This window comes from Thamnophis elegans, chromosome 15 (assembly GCF_009769535.1).
Source record: "Thamnophis elegans isolate rThaEle1 chromosome 15, rThaEle1.pri, whole genome shotgun sequence".
NCBI lineage: Eukaryota > Metazoa > Chordata > Lepidosauria > Squamata > Colubridae > Thamnophis > Thamnophis elegans.
The window spans coordinates 19,252,183-19,267,569 of NC_045555.1; the positions used below are offsets into that span (position 1 = coordinate 19,252,183).

Sequence of the window (15,387 nt, forward strand, 5' to 3'; positions counted from 1 at the left end):
CTCATGAGAGGGATCTTGGAGTCCTATTGGACTGTCACTTAAGTATGAGCCGGCAGTGTGCAGCAGCTGCCAAAAAAGCCAATGCAGTCCTAGGCTGCATTAATAGAGGGGAAAAATCAAGATCACGTGAAATGTTAATACCATTTTATAAATGCCTTGGTAACAGCACACTTGGAATATCGCATCCACTGTTGATCGCCACAATATAAAAAAGGTAGTAAGACTTTGGGAATAGTGCAGAGAAGTGCAAAAAAGTTGGTTAGGGGGCTGGAGGCTAAAACCTATGGAGAATAGTTGCAGGAATTGGATATGTCTAGTTTAATGAAAAGAAGGATTAGGGGAGACATGATAGCAGTGTTCCAATATCTCAGGGGCTGCCACAAAGAAGAGGGAGTCAGGCTATTCTCCGAAGCACCCGAGGGCAAGACAAGAAATAATGGGTGGAAACTAATCAAGGAGAGAAGCAACTTAGAACTAAGGAGAAATTTCTTGACAGTTGGAACAATTAATCAGTGGAACAACTTGCCTCCAGAAGTTGTGAATGCTCCAACACTGGACTTTTTAAGAATATATTGGATAACCATTTGTATGAAATGGTATAGAGTTTCCTGTCTAGGCAGAAGGTTGGACTAGAAGACCTCCAAGGTCCCTTCCAACTCTTCTATTCTATTCTATTCTATTCTATTCTATTCTATTCTATTCCATTCCATTCCATTCTATTCTATTCTACATAATACAGCATATGAACATAGTAAGAGATGTCCTGTAGCTCTCGGTTTTTCAACTTCCCTCATTTATTTCTTACATATATAATTACCTAATTGTTACGGGTTGGATGGCATGGCCATGTTCTTCCTAATTTTTTCCCCTGCAACACCCAATGTTACCCATTAGAAATGTGTAAATAACTTGCTTGTAGTCACAATACAGTACACTTTGTACAATGCAATAAATGCACTTTGGAGTGATCCTCCCATTATCTAGTAGGCCGAAGTTGATGATACTTACCAATAAGCTATTTTTTTTAATCAAGGTAACAATGATAACCTTAGGGTAGCCTATAACATATGTATAACTTAGTAATATGGAGCTTATTTTTAAAAGAATAATATAAGTTGATGTCAGTCTCCTTTTTTTTTTAAATTCACAGAGAGGATCCAAATTGGCTTGTGCCTAAACCAGGACCTCTTGGTGCCATGACATCAGGTAAGTTTAACTTCCTTTTTGTTCTGAAATGCTAGGACAGCAGTGGCTAACCTTTTTGTCCTTGCGTACCAAAATTGTGTGCACGCATGATACCGCCTGCACACGTGCCCACACCCAAGATGCAATGTGCTCCGCCCCTGCGCATGCATGTATGACACCATCACCCCCATGCATGTGCGTGTGAAACCATCCCCTTGAGCCTCCAGGGAGGATGAAAACAGCCTCCCCTGAGCTCCAGAGGCTGGAAACAGGCCCATTTCCAACTTCCAAAACTTCTGAAAATCCCATTTTTCACCCTCCCCAGGCTCTGGAGACTTTAGTCGAACCTCGGGGAGCGCGAAAACGGCCACCCCTGGGCTCCAGGGGTCCTCCCTGAAGCCTCCTGGCACCAAACATGGAGCATAGGGGGGCACTCTATTCCTCCTGTGCTTCCCCTGCGCATGCGTGTGCCCCCACACATGCACACCCATCTCCTGCATGCATGGCAGACCTGAAAATCAGCTGGCTGGCAGGAGGTGCACACACATACGTGCTGGAACTGAGCTGGGCGACGGCTCATGTGCCCGCAGAGAGGGCTCCGCGTGCCACCAATCAGTATACTCATCTGCACGGCTAATAGAAGATATTTCTCCTTTCTGACCTTAAATATTGTATGTATGTTACATCGTTCATGACAAATACATAAAGGTGTTCTTATTTTCAGCAGTAGGAAAACACAACTGGGGGAAGGTGCTTTCATGCAGAGCTGTTTCGGCCAGAGATTTGTGTTACTACAATGGCACCTCAAGAGGGAAAAAACAGCAGTCTGTATTTCACTGATATACAGCCAGATGTAACATAGGGGAACAGCAGTCAAACGGAGATCATTTTCAATAGGAAACTGGAATAGGCCACCAATTCAACCTAAAGGCATAGTTCAGAAGTCCATTGCAGATCTACCATATTTTTGAGAGTATAAGACGCACCTTTATCCCCCCCCCCTAAAAGAGGATGAAAATTTAGGTGTGTCTTGTACACCGAATGTAGCTCTTCCCACCCAGTGCCCCCCAACCCTTTGGCCTCTGGCTCCCAGCAATTTACTTCCTTGCAGCAAATGGGAAAAAGGGGCTTGCGGAGGCTGCAATAGGCTATAGCATCCCTGCAGCCTGAAATAGTTGATGATGGGGAGGCCCCTGCTGAAACTGAAAGTGAAATAGGTTGTTTGCTGCATGGAGGCAAATTGCTGGGAAGCAGAGGCAGATTTTTTCTTTTTGTCCTAATCAGGCTGTTTGCTGCTTGCTGCAAGGAGGTAAGTCAATAACTATAAATGCCTATAGAATGTTGAAATTATTAGACTTATATTTTAAAGACTGCTTTATTATTTTTCTAGACAACTTAACAAAATGAAGAAGCTTTTTAAAATAAATGTTTGATCTGAAGAGCCCCAGTGCTATTGTATTGTATTTTAAACAGCAGAGAATAATGCATACTTCCAGAAAGCCACATCAATTTTAACAGCATCTGTACAAGTATAGTCTGAACCACAAACAGTGTATATTGTCTGTACTGTTTGCTATTTGTTGCAAGGAGGAAAATTGTTGGGAGGCAGAGGTAGATTCCCCCCCCCCCCCCGTTTTCCTTCCCAAAAGCTAGGTCCGTCTTATACTTTGGAGTGTCTTATTCTCCAAAAAATACGGTAAGTCTTCTGGCTGATTCTCCAACCCTCAGACTCAGGCTTATAACTTCAGAGCTGGGGACCCAAGGTAAAAATGAGCCATCCCATGGACTTCCTAAAACAACGGTTCTCGATGCCATGCTATTTTAAAAATAGCATAAAGAAATGTGCTGGGAAGAAAGAGAGAGAGACTCAGCATCTCTTCTCCTTTTTCTCCACTCTTCCAGGTGGACCCAGCAGCTATTAAGGTCCCCAGTGGGCTTGTCCAGGACAACAGCTTTGCCCAGCAAGCATTTTTACAAATGTGTACACCATAGAAAGTCATTCATCCCCTTTATTGCGTTGAGGTATTGTGAGTTAATGTTGCTATGGAACCAAAAATAAAGGTAGTGCTAAAAACATTCAGCAAATGTAGTTACAGTTAGGTGCTCCATTAGCAGGTTTAATAAAGGGCATACAGTATTAGGGAGAGAAATCAAGCTGTCAGCATGCAAGAGAACATTAGAAATTGCTAGTTCCTAACCAACCACAACACTAAAGATGAAAGATCTGTTAATTATTATGCACAGCATGGTAAATATTTAGCTCAATAGTGAACCAGGAGCTGTTCCGGTGACTTCACTAGTCACGTTTTCCATCTTGGTAAGAAGGATCAAACTTATCCTTACTTAGAATTTATTTTCTGATAAAACCATTTGTTTGCTGGAAACCATTGCTGTGGTTTGAACTCCTTGCAGGAGTTTGATTTTTAATGCATTTTAATGCAAATGAACTGGGAAAAATGGTTAAACAGTAGAGTCTTGAAAAAATAATACATGATAAACCACTGTTCTGTTAAAAGGAACACTGGAAGAACGATGACTGAAAATGCTTTAAAAATTGATTCATGAGAGTAATGTGTATAGCAGCTAGCGTATTTATTTGCAGAGATACATAATAAAAATTAGAAAGCAGAGTGAGTCAAAAGATGGTATCCTCCTTTGCAAAAAAAGTTGGAAATCTTAACCCATTGGTAGAATATAGATAATCCTCTCTTAATTGGGATTGGCAACTCCATCGCTAAGCAACACAGTTGTGAAGCATGTTATTATGTGACCACACTGACTTAACAATAGTAGTTGTGGCAGTTCCAGTTGCCATTGTTAAATGAATCCTGCGTAGGTTCCTTATTCGTGTAGTTGCTATTTGCAACTCCTGCTGCCTTCCCCAAGTTGCCCATTGACTTTGCTTGCCAAAAGCTAGCAGTGAAGGTTGCAAATGGCTGCAGTTTGCTGCAACCATTGTGGCTGTGAGCTAGTTGCCAAAATCCGGAGTTGCAAGGGACTGCAGGGACACTGTAATGGTTGCAACTGTGAGGACTGGTCATAAATTTCTTCACTGAGTGTTGTTGGAACTTTGAATGGTTACAGAATAAGTGATCCCTGAATGAGGGCTATCTGTCTGCTCAATATCTACATCAGTGAGGGGATAGATGGGAAACTCATCAAATTTGCAGAAAACACTTATTTCATGTAGTTTAATAAAAATGCAGTTAAAAATGCTATACAAGCCATTATTGAGTGTAAGTGCATGTGCGTGCGTGTGTGTGTGTAAGAGAGAGAGATGCAGTTAAAAATGCTATATAAGCCACTCAATAATGGCTTGAACAGCGTTTTTAACTGCATTGAACACACACACACACGCGCGCGCGCACACACACACACACACACACACACACCAGGAAGTGCCTCAAAGGAACAGATAGAAATAAATCTTAGAGAGGCAGGAAATGCTTTACAAAACAATGGAGATGAATGCTAGAGAGGAGTAAAGCTGCATAGAAGGCAGACATAACACCTGTAACATCTTCCCTTTTTCATACTAATAACAAACAACATTGTAGAAGTGTACATATAACAAGAACAGATGAAGGTAAATCCTAGAGTGGCAGGAAATGCTTCACAAACAATGGCAATGAATGCTAGAGAGGAATAAAGCTGCATATAAGGCAGACATGACACCTGTAACAACACCAAGCTAGCAGGAATAGTCAACATTCCAGAAGTTCGGCTTAAGATACAGAAGGATATTGACAGACTTGAACAAAATGAAATTCAGTGGTGAAAAAAGTAAATTTCTACATTTAGGCTACAAAAATAAGATGCATAGGTATAAAATAGGTGGTACTTAGCTCTATAGTAATAACTACAAGAGGGATTTTGGAGTCTTAGTGGGCAACCATTTAAATATGAGCCAGCAGTGTGCATCAGCTGCCAAAAAAGCCAACACGGTTCTAAGCTGCATAAACAGAAAGATAGGCTCAAGATTACATGAAGTGTTAATACATTTTATAAATGCCTTGGTAACAGCACACTTGGAATATTGCATCCACTTTTGATCGTCACAATATAAAAAAGATGGTAAGATTTTGGGAATAGTGCAGAGAAGTGCAACAAAGTTGATTAGGGGGTTGGAGGCTAAAACTTATGGAGAATAGTTGCAGGAATTGGATATGTTTAGTTTAATGAAAAGAAGGACTAGGGAAGATATGATAGCAGTGTTCCAATGTTTAAGGGGCTACCACAAAGAAGAGGGAGTCAAACTATTCTCCAAAGCACCCAAAGGCAAGAAAGCACCCAAAGGCAAAAAATGGGTGGAAAACTAATCAAGCAGAGAAGCAACTGAAAACTAAGGAGAAATTTCCTAACATTAGAACATTAGAACAATTACCATATTTTTGGGACTATAAAACACACCGGTGTATAAGGCGCACCAAGATTTCTAAGTGGTAGTAAGAAAAAAAAAAGTTTTTGTCCTCCCTGGACCCCAGGAGCACTCTGCAGGTTTCAGCAGGGCTGGGGGAAGTAAAAAACACCTCCGTTTTTTGCAAAAAATGGCTGGTTTTTCGCAAAAATGGGATATGGGGGCGGGGCTTCAGAAGGCCAAAAATGGCTGTATTCCAGTTCTGCAGTTTGGCTGTTCAAATCTCACCGGCTCAGGGTTGACTCAGCCTTCCATCCTTCCGAGGTGGGTAAAATGAGGACCCGGATTGTTGTTGGGAGCAATATGCTGACTCTGTAAACCGCTTAGAGAGGGCTGAAAGCCCTATGAAGCGGTATATAAGTCTAACTGCTATTGCTATTTCTATTGCTATAAGATGGACCAACATTTCTACGCTCTTTTTTTTGGGTTGGGGGGGAAATGTGCGACTTATACTCTGAAAAATAATAATCATTCGAACAACTTGCCTCCAGAAGTTGTGGGTGCTCCAACACTGGAAATTTTTAAAAAGGTATTCGACAACTATTTGTCTGAAATGGTATGGGGTTTCCTGCCTGAGCAGGGGTTGGACTAGAAGACTTCCAAAGTCCCTTTCAAATCTATTATTCTGTTTAGGTACTTCCCTTCCTAAAGTAGAGATTTCCAGAGCACAAGTGTGGCTACTGAGAAGACCTTTTCTCTTGTCACATGCCCCAGATGCATTAGAAGTTGTCCTGTATAACAGAATTCAAACGCACAAGATTGGAAAACATGTGAGGGATCCTAATGGAAGGCCAGCTGCAAATGAGCAAGTAATATGCAGTAGTTTAAAACAGCCTAGGCAGTTCTGGACTGCATTGTCAGAAACACCGAAGCATTTTCTCAGGACTACAAGAAGTAATTCCCATTTTCGCTGGTGAGCCCATGCTTGGGAGTTTTGCATTCAGATCATGTGGTATTGACATGCACCCAAAAGAGGCGGGGCTTTCCCCATTCTGCTCTTCTCGACCCCATGTGGCTTTTCACGAACTTGATAGCACACTATAAGCAGCCTGATGATGATCTTCTGTCTGACCTCACAAAGTGAGTGAGAATATCTACAGATCTTGTTTCATGTTAACCTAAGGGTATTTTGGTTCAGGCCTTACTGATCTTTCCATACCGTATGCATAGGGTCAGATGCTAATTAAGATAGGATCATGGTTGCATAGTTGCATTAGAACAATTCATCAGTGGAACAATTTGCTTCCAGAAGTTGTGAATGCTCCAACACTGGATGTTTTAAAGAAGATGTTGGATAACCATCTGTCTGAAGTGGTGTAGGGTTTCCTGCCTGAGGAGGGGGTTGGACTAGAAGACCTCCAAGGTCCCTTCCAACTCTTACTCTATTCTAAACCTTTCCTTTTCCTTAGAAACACTGTTCCACACTCTTGGGCAGCCAGTTTAAGGCTCATTGTTACATCTGTGAACAAATTGTCACCAAATCCTCATGTGGATTGGCTTTTATATCATAGAATGTGCCAAGGCTTCCTTATTTTGAGAAACAATATTATTATACTGAACTTATCTGTGTAGCCACTTGTTAAATGGACTTGACATTTGGTGGACTGGATGACAATTTGTTGTTTGCTTTCTTTTTCTCTGACAGTTTTTTCCCTGCCAATTTTTGGGCCAGGTTTTAACTTTTGCTGTATCTTTTTCATGAATAATGAAAAATATTTAACACCAGCAGTTAATGAATTCATTAGATGGTATGTATACATGTTAAGCAGGAATATAATAGTTCTAGAGAGGGTTTGACAACCTCTCTAGAACAGGGGTGTCAAACTCAAGGCCTGGGGGCTGGATCCAGCCAGTGGGGTGTTTAGATCTGGTCCACAGGTCCACCCAGGAAACAGCCAAAGACTGGCCTGCCAGCAAAAACAGAGTGGCCCTCCTGAGCTCCATTTTCGCTGGCAGAGGATTGCAGGAGGCCATTGGAATCTAAAATGGAGCTCAGGAGCCTGTTTACTCTGGCAGAGCACTCGGGCCACCACAGGCGCCCCTGACACGAATAACGTTGAGCTGGCCACACCCACCCCGGCCTCCAGAGGTCAAACACAACCCTGATGTGGCCCTCAATGAAATTGAGTTTGACACCCCTGCTCTAGAAAGACAACTACATAAACTATTCTTATCCAAATTTCTTCTTTGTCATTTTTGCTGGTTTTTTTCCTGCACTGAGTATAGTTGTTTAGCTGTTTTACTAACCCGATGTAACCATATTGTGAGAATATTATACTGATCATATCTGCTAATTTTACAGAAACCGAAAAAGCTGATGTTGTGAATGGACTAGCACTAAATATAAACCAACATGAGAAAGGTTTGTGAAATCCAAAGATATTTCTAGTACTTAATGCCACGGGGCAGTTGCTGTTTTTTGGTTTAATTATATGCACAGCATTTATATATGCATAATTAAACTCCCAGGAAAAGCTGAATACTAATTTCTCAAAGTTAATTTAAAAAATGAGTGTAGACGAAGTGTTTTTCAACTCATCCATCATTTCTGACATATCTGTGAAGTTTCTGTGATAATTTGTATGATTTCCCATGTCCCATTTTTCTCAGTCTTCTTCCCAGCTCTGTGTTCCGTTATCATCAGAGATCCAACCTTGCTTAGTTTTTCAAGATCAGCCAAAGTCATCTAGCTCTTACATCAAATTCAAAGTACAATTTGCCATTGCTGGATGGAGCAGTTTTCCTGCTTGTATGGAATCAAGCCACCCAGAATCACCGATGGGCAGCTCTGTAAAGAATAGTCAGATTCCATAAATCAAGAGTGTCAACTCGATTTCATTGAGGGCCGCATCAGGGTTGTTTGACCTCAGGGGGCGCATGTGGGTGTGACCAGGGTGGGCGTGGCCAATTCAACGTCACTCCTGTCCGGGGCACCTGTGGTGGTCCTAGCGTTCTGCCAGCAAAAATGGGCTCCCAAGCTCCATTTTTCACTGTCACGGCCTCCTGTAAACCCTCTGCCAATGAAAACTAAGTTCGGGAGTCACGAGTTCCGTTTTCACTGGCAAAGGGTTGCAGGAGGCTATGGCAGTCAAAACCAATGGAGCTCAGGAGCCCATTTTCACTACCAGAAGCACCACAGGCCAGTCCTTCGCTGTTTCAAGGGTGACCCCACAGGCCAGATCTAAGTCCCCCATGGGCCATATCCCCCCTCCCCCCAGGCCTTGATTTTGATACCTCTGCTATAAATAAACAGATCGACAGATCAAAGCAAAACTGAACAGTAAATTCATCAGTTAAAATGCTATCTAGAGGAAGAACTTCAATATAGTTGCAGTAGAATGTGAGAAAAGGGAAAATCAACCAGTGGGAAAAATAGATATTGGCACTGTTAGAATTACCTTATTTTATTTTTAGCTCATTGTCTAGCAATTAGATATGTGTAAAAGCTAGTGATTCATCTGGATCATGCTGGATGACCTCTTCTGGGAGTGGTCTGGCAGCTTTTCAGAAGTTCTTCTCTGCTGGAAACTCTGATGCTTGGGATGAAACAGGCCTGCTTTTGTTAGTAAAGAACTTTAAACTTAATCTGTTTATCTATTCTACCCAGATTCCCCACCCCCCTGCCGCCCGGACCTTTACTGTTTGCAAAGTTTAATACAGTGACTGCCTGCCTAGAAGGGTGGGAAATCAAAAGGGATATGGGATGTTTAACTTGATAGTATTTAAAGATGAATTCCATGTTAAAATTATGAAAATTTGTGAATATTTGTGCCTCAGTACCACAGTTCCTGTAGCATGGTGGTGCAAAATTCTGTTGGCATCACAAGTATCAGGTGGAGGAGATTTATGATTTGATGGTAGTTTCAGGTGGATCCCAAGGAGTAAAAATGAAAATCCATAAGGAACTGAATGGATTCAATTTTATCCACATTTTAAATTTGGTTTCGCTTAGACTATAGAAGAGTTGGGGACGCGGTGGCTCTGCGGCTAAGACAATGAGTTGTCGATCAGAAAAGTCAGTAGTTCGGCGGTTCGAACTATTATTTTGATTTGGAAATTTGATTCTTGAACTGTTGGGCTATAACTGAGGAGTCCCATATTCAAATCTTCACACAGTTAAGGTGTGTGCGTCTTGCTACTGGGTGATTACTAAGCCTTAGTTTAGCACAGGGGTGTTAAACTCAAGGCCCGCGGCCTGGATCTGGCCAGTGGGATGCTTAGATCTGGTCCGCGGAGCCACCTTGGAAACAGCGAAGGACTGGCCCGTGGTGCCTCTGCTAGCAAAAATGGAGCTCAGGAAGGCTGTTCCGTTTTTGCTGGCAGAGAATGGCAGGAGGCTGTTGCAGCTGAAAATGGAGCTCAGGAGACCATTTTCTCTGGCAGAGCACTCGGGCTGCCACAGGTGCCCCCGACACAAGTGATGTCAAGCTGGCCACGCCCACCCTGGCCTCCTGAGGTCAAACACAGCCCTGATGCAGCCCTCAATGAAATTGAGTTTGACACCCCTACTCTAGCATGTCTCATAGGATTGCTATAAGGATAAGATGGAGTCGGATAGAATGATATTGGAAGAACAGCCATCTTGAAAGAAAAGCAGGATACAAACCTGTGAAAATGCTACAGTAATCTGTTTATATTACACAAACTTAAGCATGGAATGATAAATAAATTAAGTAGGATCGTGAATAAATCCATTCGCTTTAAGTTAATAATAAAATAATCATCGTGTATGACTATTGATGATTTCAAATTACTTTCAGGTCTCAACATATTCTAACCTTTTTTTCCCCCTGTAGATCAGGAATCAGGCAAAATCTGTACTGGAAAAGGAGCTGTGACCCTTTGGGCATCTCCAGCTTCTGAGAAGAGTCCCCGGGTTAGCCATCCAAAGTCTACACAAGACAGCCAGCATCCCAAAAGTAAGACCCAGACTGGGAGATCATAACACAAAAAAGCAAAATGATTTATTGATCCTATGATCCTTGATTGCGTTCAGAGGTGGTATTCTGTTGGTTCGGACCGGTTCACCCGAACCTGTAGCGGAAATAGTGGCTGGCCCCGCCCATCCACTCCGGCTCTATGGTATTCCATTTAGGCACTTTTTTTAGCCAAAGTACATGCACAGAAGGCTGAGTGCATGCGCGCGCTCGCATTTGCGAACCAATAGAGAAGGTAAGTGAATACCACTCCTGATTGGGTTAATAATTAAGTCCCTGGTTTAAAAAGTGCACCCCAAAATTAAGCATGTAGATTGTTAACTCAAATGTGCATGCTGGGATTGGATTGATTAAATGTTTAGCTGAATCTGAAGGATGGATTAGAGAATATAATTGCAAATGAGCAAACATTTCAAATACACAGTGCAAATTTAAGTGAAATAAAGAATCAGCAGTTGAACATGAGAATAATGTCTCAGAAATTCAAACTGTGCATTTTAAGTTTATGTGAAATACTTGAATTCATTATTTCAGGATTAGTAAAACAACTCACATTAAGGTAATGTTTTAAAAATCAACTTACATAGAAGCTCAAGAAATCCTGTTTTTATTCTAGTGATCTTTTGTGGGAAGGAGAAATATCTTCTACTTGAATGGTTATGATATCTCACTACAATGGCATTTTGTTGTGTTCTCTTAGAAAGATATATATATAATTATAGTAAACAAACTCTGAGCAAGAATATTTAAATGGGTACTGAGCAGGACGTGCCATTCTCTAGGATATTTTTGTAATCATGATGACATAGAGCCATCACACTGTTAATTTCTGGGTAAGCACTACTATACAAAGTGTAGAAAAAGGGAGTGAAGAAACTGGAGGCAGAAGATGAAAAAAGAAAGATTAAGATTTAATGGATTTGTAGGCCGCCCAATCCCGAAGGATTCCAGGCGGCTTACATAAAAACAAGTTAACAATATTAAAAGGATTTAAAATACAAAATTGAATTCAGTGTAGCTTTCTTTATATTCATTCCATTCACATAACGCCTCTCCTTACTTTGTAATCTTTCAAGCTATCCTTTTTTCTTCAACATCCATACGCATATTCATACTTTTTTAAAAATAGAATTTTTAGTATATACTGTGCTTCCCTGAAAATAAGACAAGGTCTTTCTTTTGACCCCCAAAATATAGCCTGGCCCTTATTGGGGAGAGGCTTATTGTTTTGGGGTTGCCGGGCGGCTGCTCTCTTGCGAGTCAGCTCCTGAAGAGCCGGGCGCAGCCTCAGAGACAAACGGCTATGTTACACTTCTGTTGCAGCAGTGCAACATAGCATCCATGAGGTGACTACGCTCACAAGCAGCGCCCAGCAACCCCCCTCTCCAGCCGGACAGAGCATCACTCATTGACCTAGAGGTATCCTAAAGGTGCCAAGCGGCACAATGCTTTTGCTCTCCCCCGATCCCGTGGTTTCAGTGAATGGCACTCTGCCTGGGGGACTTATTTTCGGAAGAGAACTTATATTTTTGCCCATCCCAAAAAACTGGCATGGCCTTATTTTCAGGACATGTCATATTTTTGGGGAAACACGGTAGTATACAAAAAAATAAAAAGTATAAAAAGAAAAAAGAAAGAAAACATAGAATTATTTCCTGTGCTTATTTCTATCAATTGCTATTTTATTCTTTTCCCTTCTTCTTTGACCCTTTGTAACCCCCAAATCCATAAATCATTAATTCAGAGAACATAGAATAATAGGGTTGGAAGGGATCTTGGATCAGAGGTGGTATTCTGCTGGTTCTCCCCGGTTCGGGCGAATCGGTAGCTGTAGTGGTGGGAGACTCTGCTCATTCACACAGATGTCATCACAGAGGCTCTGTGCATGCAAAAAAGCACCACGTGCGAGGTCCCTTTTCTGAACTGGTAACAGAGGTAGGAGGATTTCATGCCTGCCTTGGATGTTTTCTAGTCCAACACCCTGATCAAGCAAGAGACCCTATATCTGTGATGGTGAACCTACGGCACGCATGCCACAGGTGGCACATGGAGCCATTTGTTAGGGCACGCAAGGCGTTGCCCTATCAGCTCCAGCGCACTGGCCAGCTGACTTTGGCTTTCATTTTCGCTCTCCAAAGGCTTCCCGTTACCTCCTTGCCATCATCTCTCAATCATGGACCAATCATTTCCTTGACTTTTTTTTTTTTTGCTTTTATATGTTGAAAGAAACATTTCTAAAATTATTTTGAGCATTTATTGCATGCATTTGTTCATTTTGCACCTTAGCTTTCCTGACTTGGTCCTCGCAGATTTGGATTATTTGCTGGTAGTGTGTTTTAGTTATATGTTCCTCTTTCCATTTTCTATACTTGTCCTTTTCCCCTCCTCTCCGTTTGTTAGAGAGTTCTTTATGAAGTCATGCTGGCTATTTCTGAGGTCTCTTGTTTTCTTTCCCTGTGGTATTGTGTTGATTGGGCTTTTATAATCTCATTTTTCAATTTCCCAAGCATCTTGTTTTCCTCTTTAGGATTTCCGTCCCTGAAATCCTCCCTAAACTCTATCTTAGTGTGTTGAAGTCAGTTCTCTTAAAGTGCAAGTTCATAATTCTTGTTGCACTGTTCCCCTATCCTCCCTTTTATTGGCTGAAAATCATTCAGGTTCTTGGCCAAGAACACAGCATCATCTGCACATAGAAGTACGCACATTCATATCTCAATCAATATGGTGTTAAGATTACCTCAACCATTCTGTATGCATTTCTCCATAAGTAATCACCAAGGGGAAACACACATCCTTGTGTTACTGTTCAGTGGTGAACCACCAATATTCCATATATTCTCCTGCGCTCTTTGCACCAATATATATTACTCTTGCTTTCCTTATCTTCCATGCTACTGCCCAAAGGCCCTCCTTCATAGCTCTTTGATGTTCCTGTTATCTGTATATACTTTTCCTATATCCCCCCAAAAGCATTCAAATTAGCAGGGTTCATTACCTTACCTTCAGTGTTGATGAAAGGTGTGTGCATGTCCGTGTCTGTGTGTGTGTGAGGGTTCCAAATAACATCCAAAAGTAAATCAGAGTCCAAGGCAAAGTATTGCTCAAAGTTCCAATTTATTAAGAGAGCCATGTTGGCACATCTGGGAAAACCCAAATCTGAAAGCTTCCCGGTTTTCCCCACCCAGTTGAAAGTTCAAGATCTTGCCCCCATAACCCACAAGTCCATCACATGGTCCAATCTTCTACTGCCTTGCTGGCAGTTCCACCTATCCAGTTCCGGCAGAGGTGCAGAGACAAAGGATGACCTTGGCTTTCTAGAAAGAATTTGTGTTATGGCTGCATAGCATCTCACTCCTTACAATCTCCCCTCCCATTTTCCCACAATAGAAAATGAATAATAGAATAATAGAAAGTGTGGCAGGCCAAAGACCCAAAAGAAAAGATGGCTGCAAGCCTGACAGTTTGTGTGAGTGTTGACTCCACAGCTGATTCAATAAGCCATATTTTTCATCACTGCTCCTTCTATCACAATGGTAAACAAAATTCATAACTGTTTCTTACCCTTTGGGTAGACTGGTGGGAAAGTTCTTTGCTGTTTGCTTGCTGATTTCTCCACTGGTAATATTTTTGCTAAATTGCCATTGGTATTAGACAATTCTGATCATTGAAATTGGATGTTTATTTCTTTTGTCTTTTTTCTAGTTTATAGAAAAATATTATAATACTATCATCAATGTCCTTCTGTAGTCTTCTCCCTAGGGAGTTTTTGTTTTTAAAATCTCTGGTGATGAAATAATAATGTTAAAAGTCATATTCTCTGTCCTTTTGCGATGCCTTCTCATAGTTATCAGTAACCCTATCAAGTCTGCTTGACTGCCAACTACTACATAGCTGCTGAGGACAATAACATGCTATAGCAGCTGCTGCCCATCCCATAATCATAATTCTCCCTAGGCATGTAGTAATGTAGGAAATGGATTTTTTTTTTAATCATGGCACTGACATAAACAGTGTACTGTTAAAGTATTTAGCCATCTGTTTCCGTTATAGTAAGGGAAATAAAGAACATGTGTGGACTTCAGCTCACAGAATTCTATGCATGCATATGCATTTGTAAAATGGGAATGGAATTTTATGCATGCAAATGTAATGTATTTTATTTTATTCATGTTTGAAAGGGCACAAATGAAACTTTATTCCTGCACAAAAAATGGATAGAGTATGGATAGATCTTTGTCTGTTATGACCAAAGTTTGCTAAACTCTTCTGTTGTAACTCTACAACTGAATCAGTAGGCTACTTTTTTTTTCTTTATTGGCCCCTTTTATCACCCAATTCTATTAAATCATTAACTATATGCAGAGCTGAACAAACAGTAGCGTAAAATTCTTGCTATTGCATATTTTTTGTTGACTTCCTTTTAGGCCAGGTGCTAAATTGTAAGCTTGATCATGGATTTGCACTTGCTGGTACATATGATAGTATCTCAACTAATCAAGGGACATTGATATTAGCCTCATGAAAATCCAGGGAGGATTTCTTCCTCCTTTCCTCCCTCCTTCTTCTTTATGCTTCTTTCAAATGCCATTTCCAACTTCCCTAGGGAGGAGAGCCTAAGGGCTACAGGTGCCTCTTCTCTACCCCCTAACCCAAGTTGTGCTTTTAATGTCCTGCCCCAAATCAGCAACAACGTTAGCGTTTATTGATGGCTGCCATTGACAAATCACTGAAAACAGCATCTGTAAAGCAGGGGTGTCAAACCAGATCTGGCCCGCGGGGTGCTTAGATCTGCCCGCGGGGCCACTTTGGACACAGCAAAGGACTGGCCCATGGTGCCTCTGCCAGCAA

At 41.4% G+C, this 15,387-nt stretch overlaps 1 protein-coding gene across 18 annotated transcripts in view; it reads left to right on the top strand.

Moving 5' to 3' along the window:
- The window catches only part of SORBS1 (sorbin and SH3 domain containing 1), a 129,110-nt gene that overhangs the window by 36,883 nt on the left and 76,840 nt on the right, over nucleotides 1–15,387 (top strand). For all 18 annotated transcript variants that reach the window (XM_032231556.1, XM_032231561.1, XM_032231567.1 and 15 more), the window contains exons 2-4: nucleotides 1,151–1,206; nucleotides 7,905–7,964; nucleotides 10,399–10,521. In XM_032231556.1, the coding sequence (XP_032087447.1) occupies nucleotides 1,151–1,206; nucleotides 7,905–7,964; nucleotides 10,399–10,521 (239 nt within the window). The remainder of the gene's footprint in view (nucleotides 1–1,150; nucleotides 1,207–7,904; nucleotides 7,965–10,398; nucleotides 10,522–15,387) is intronic.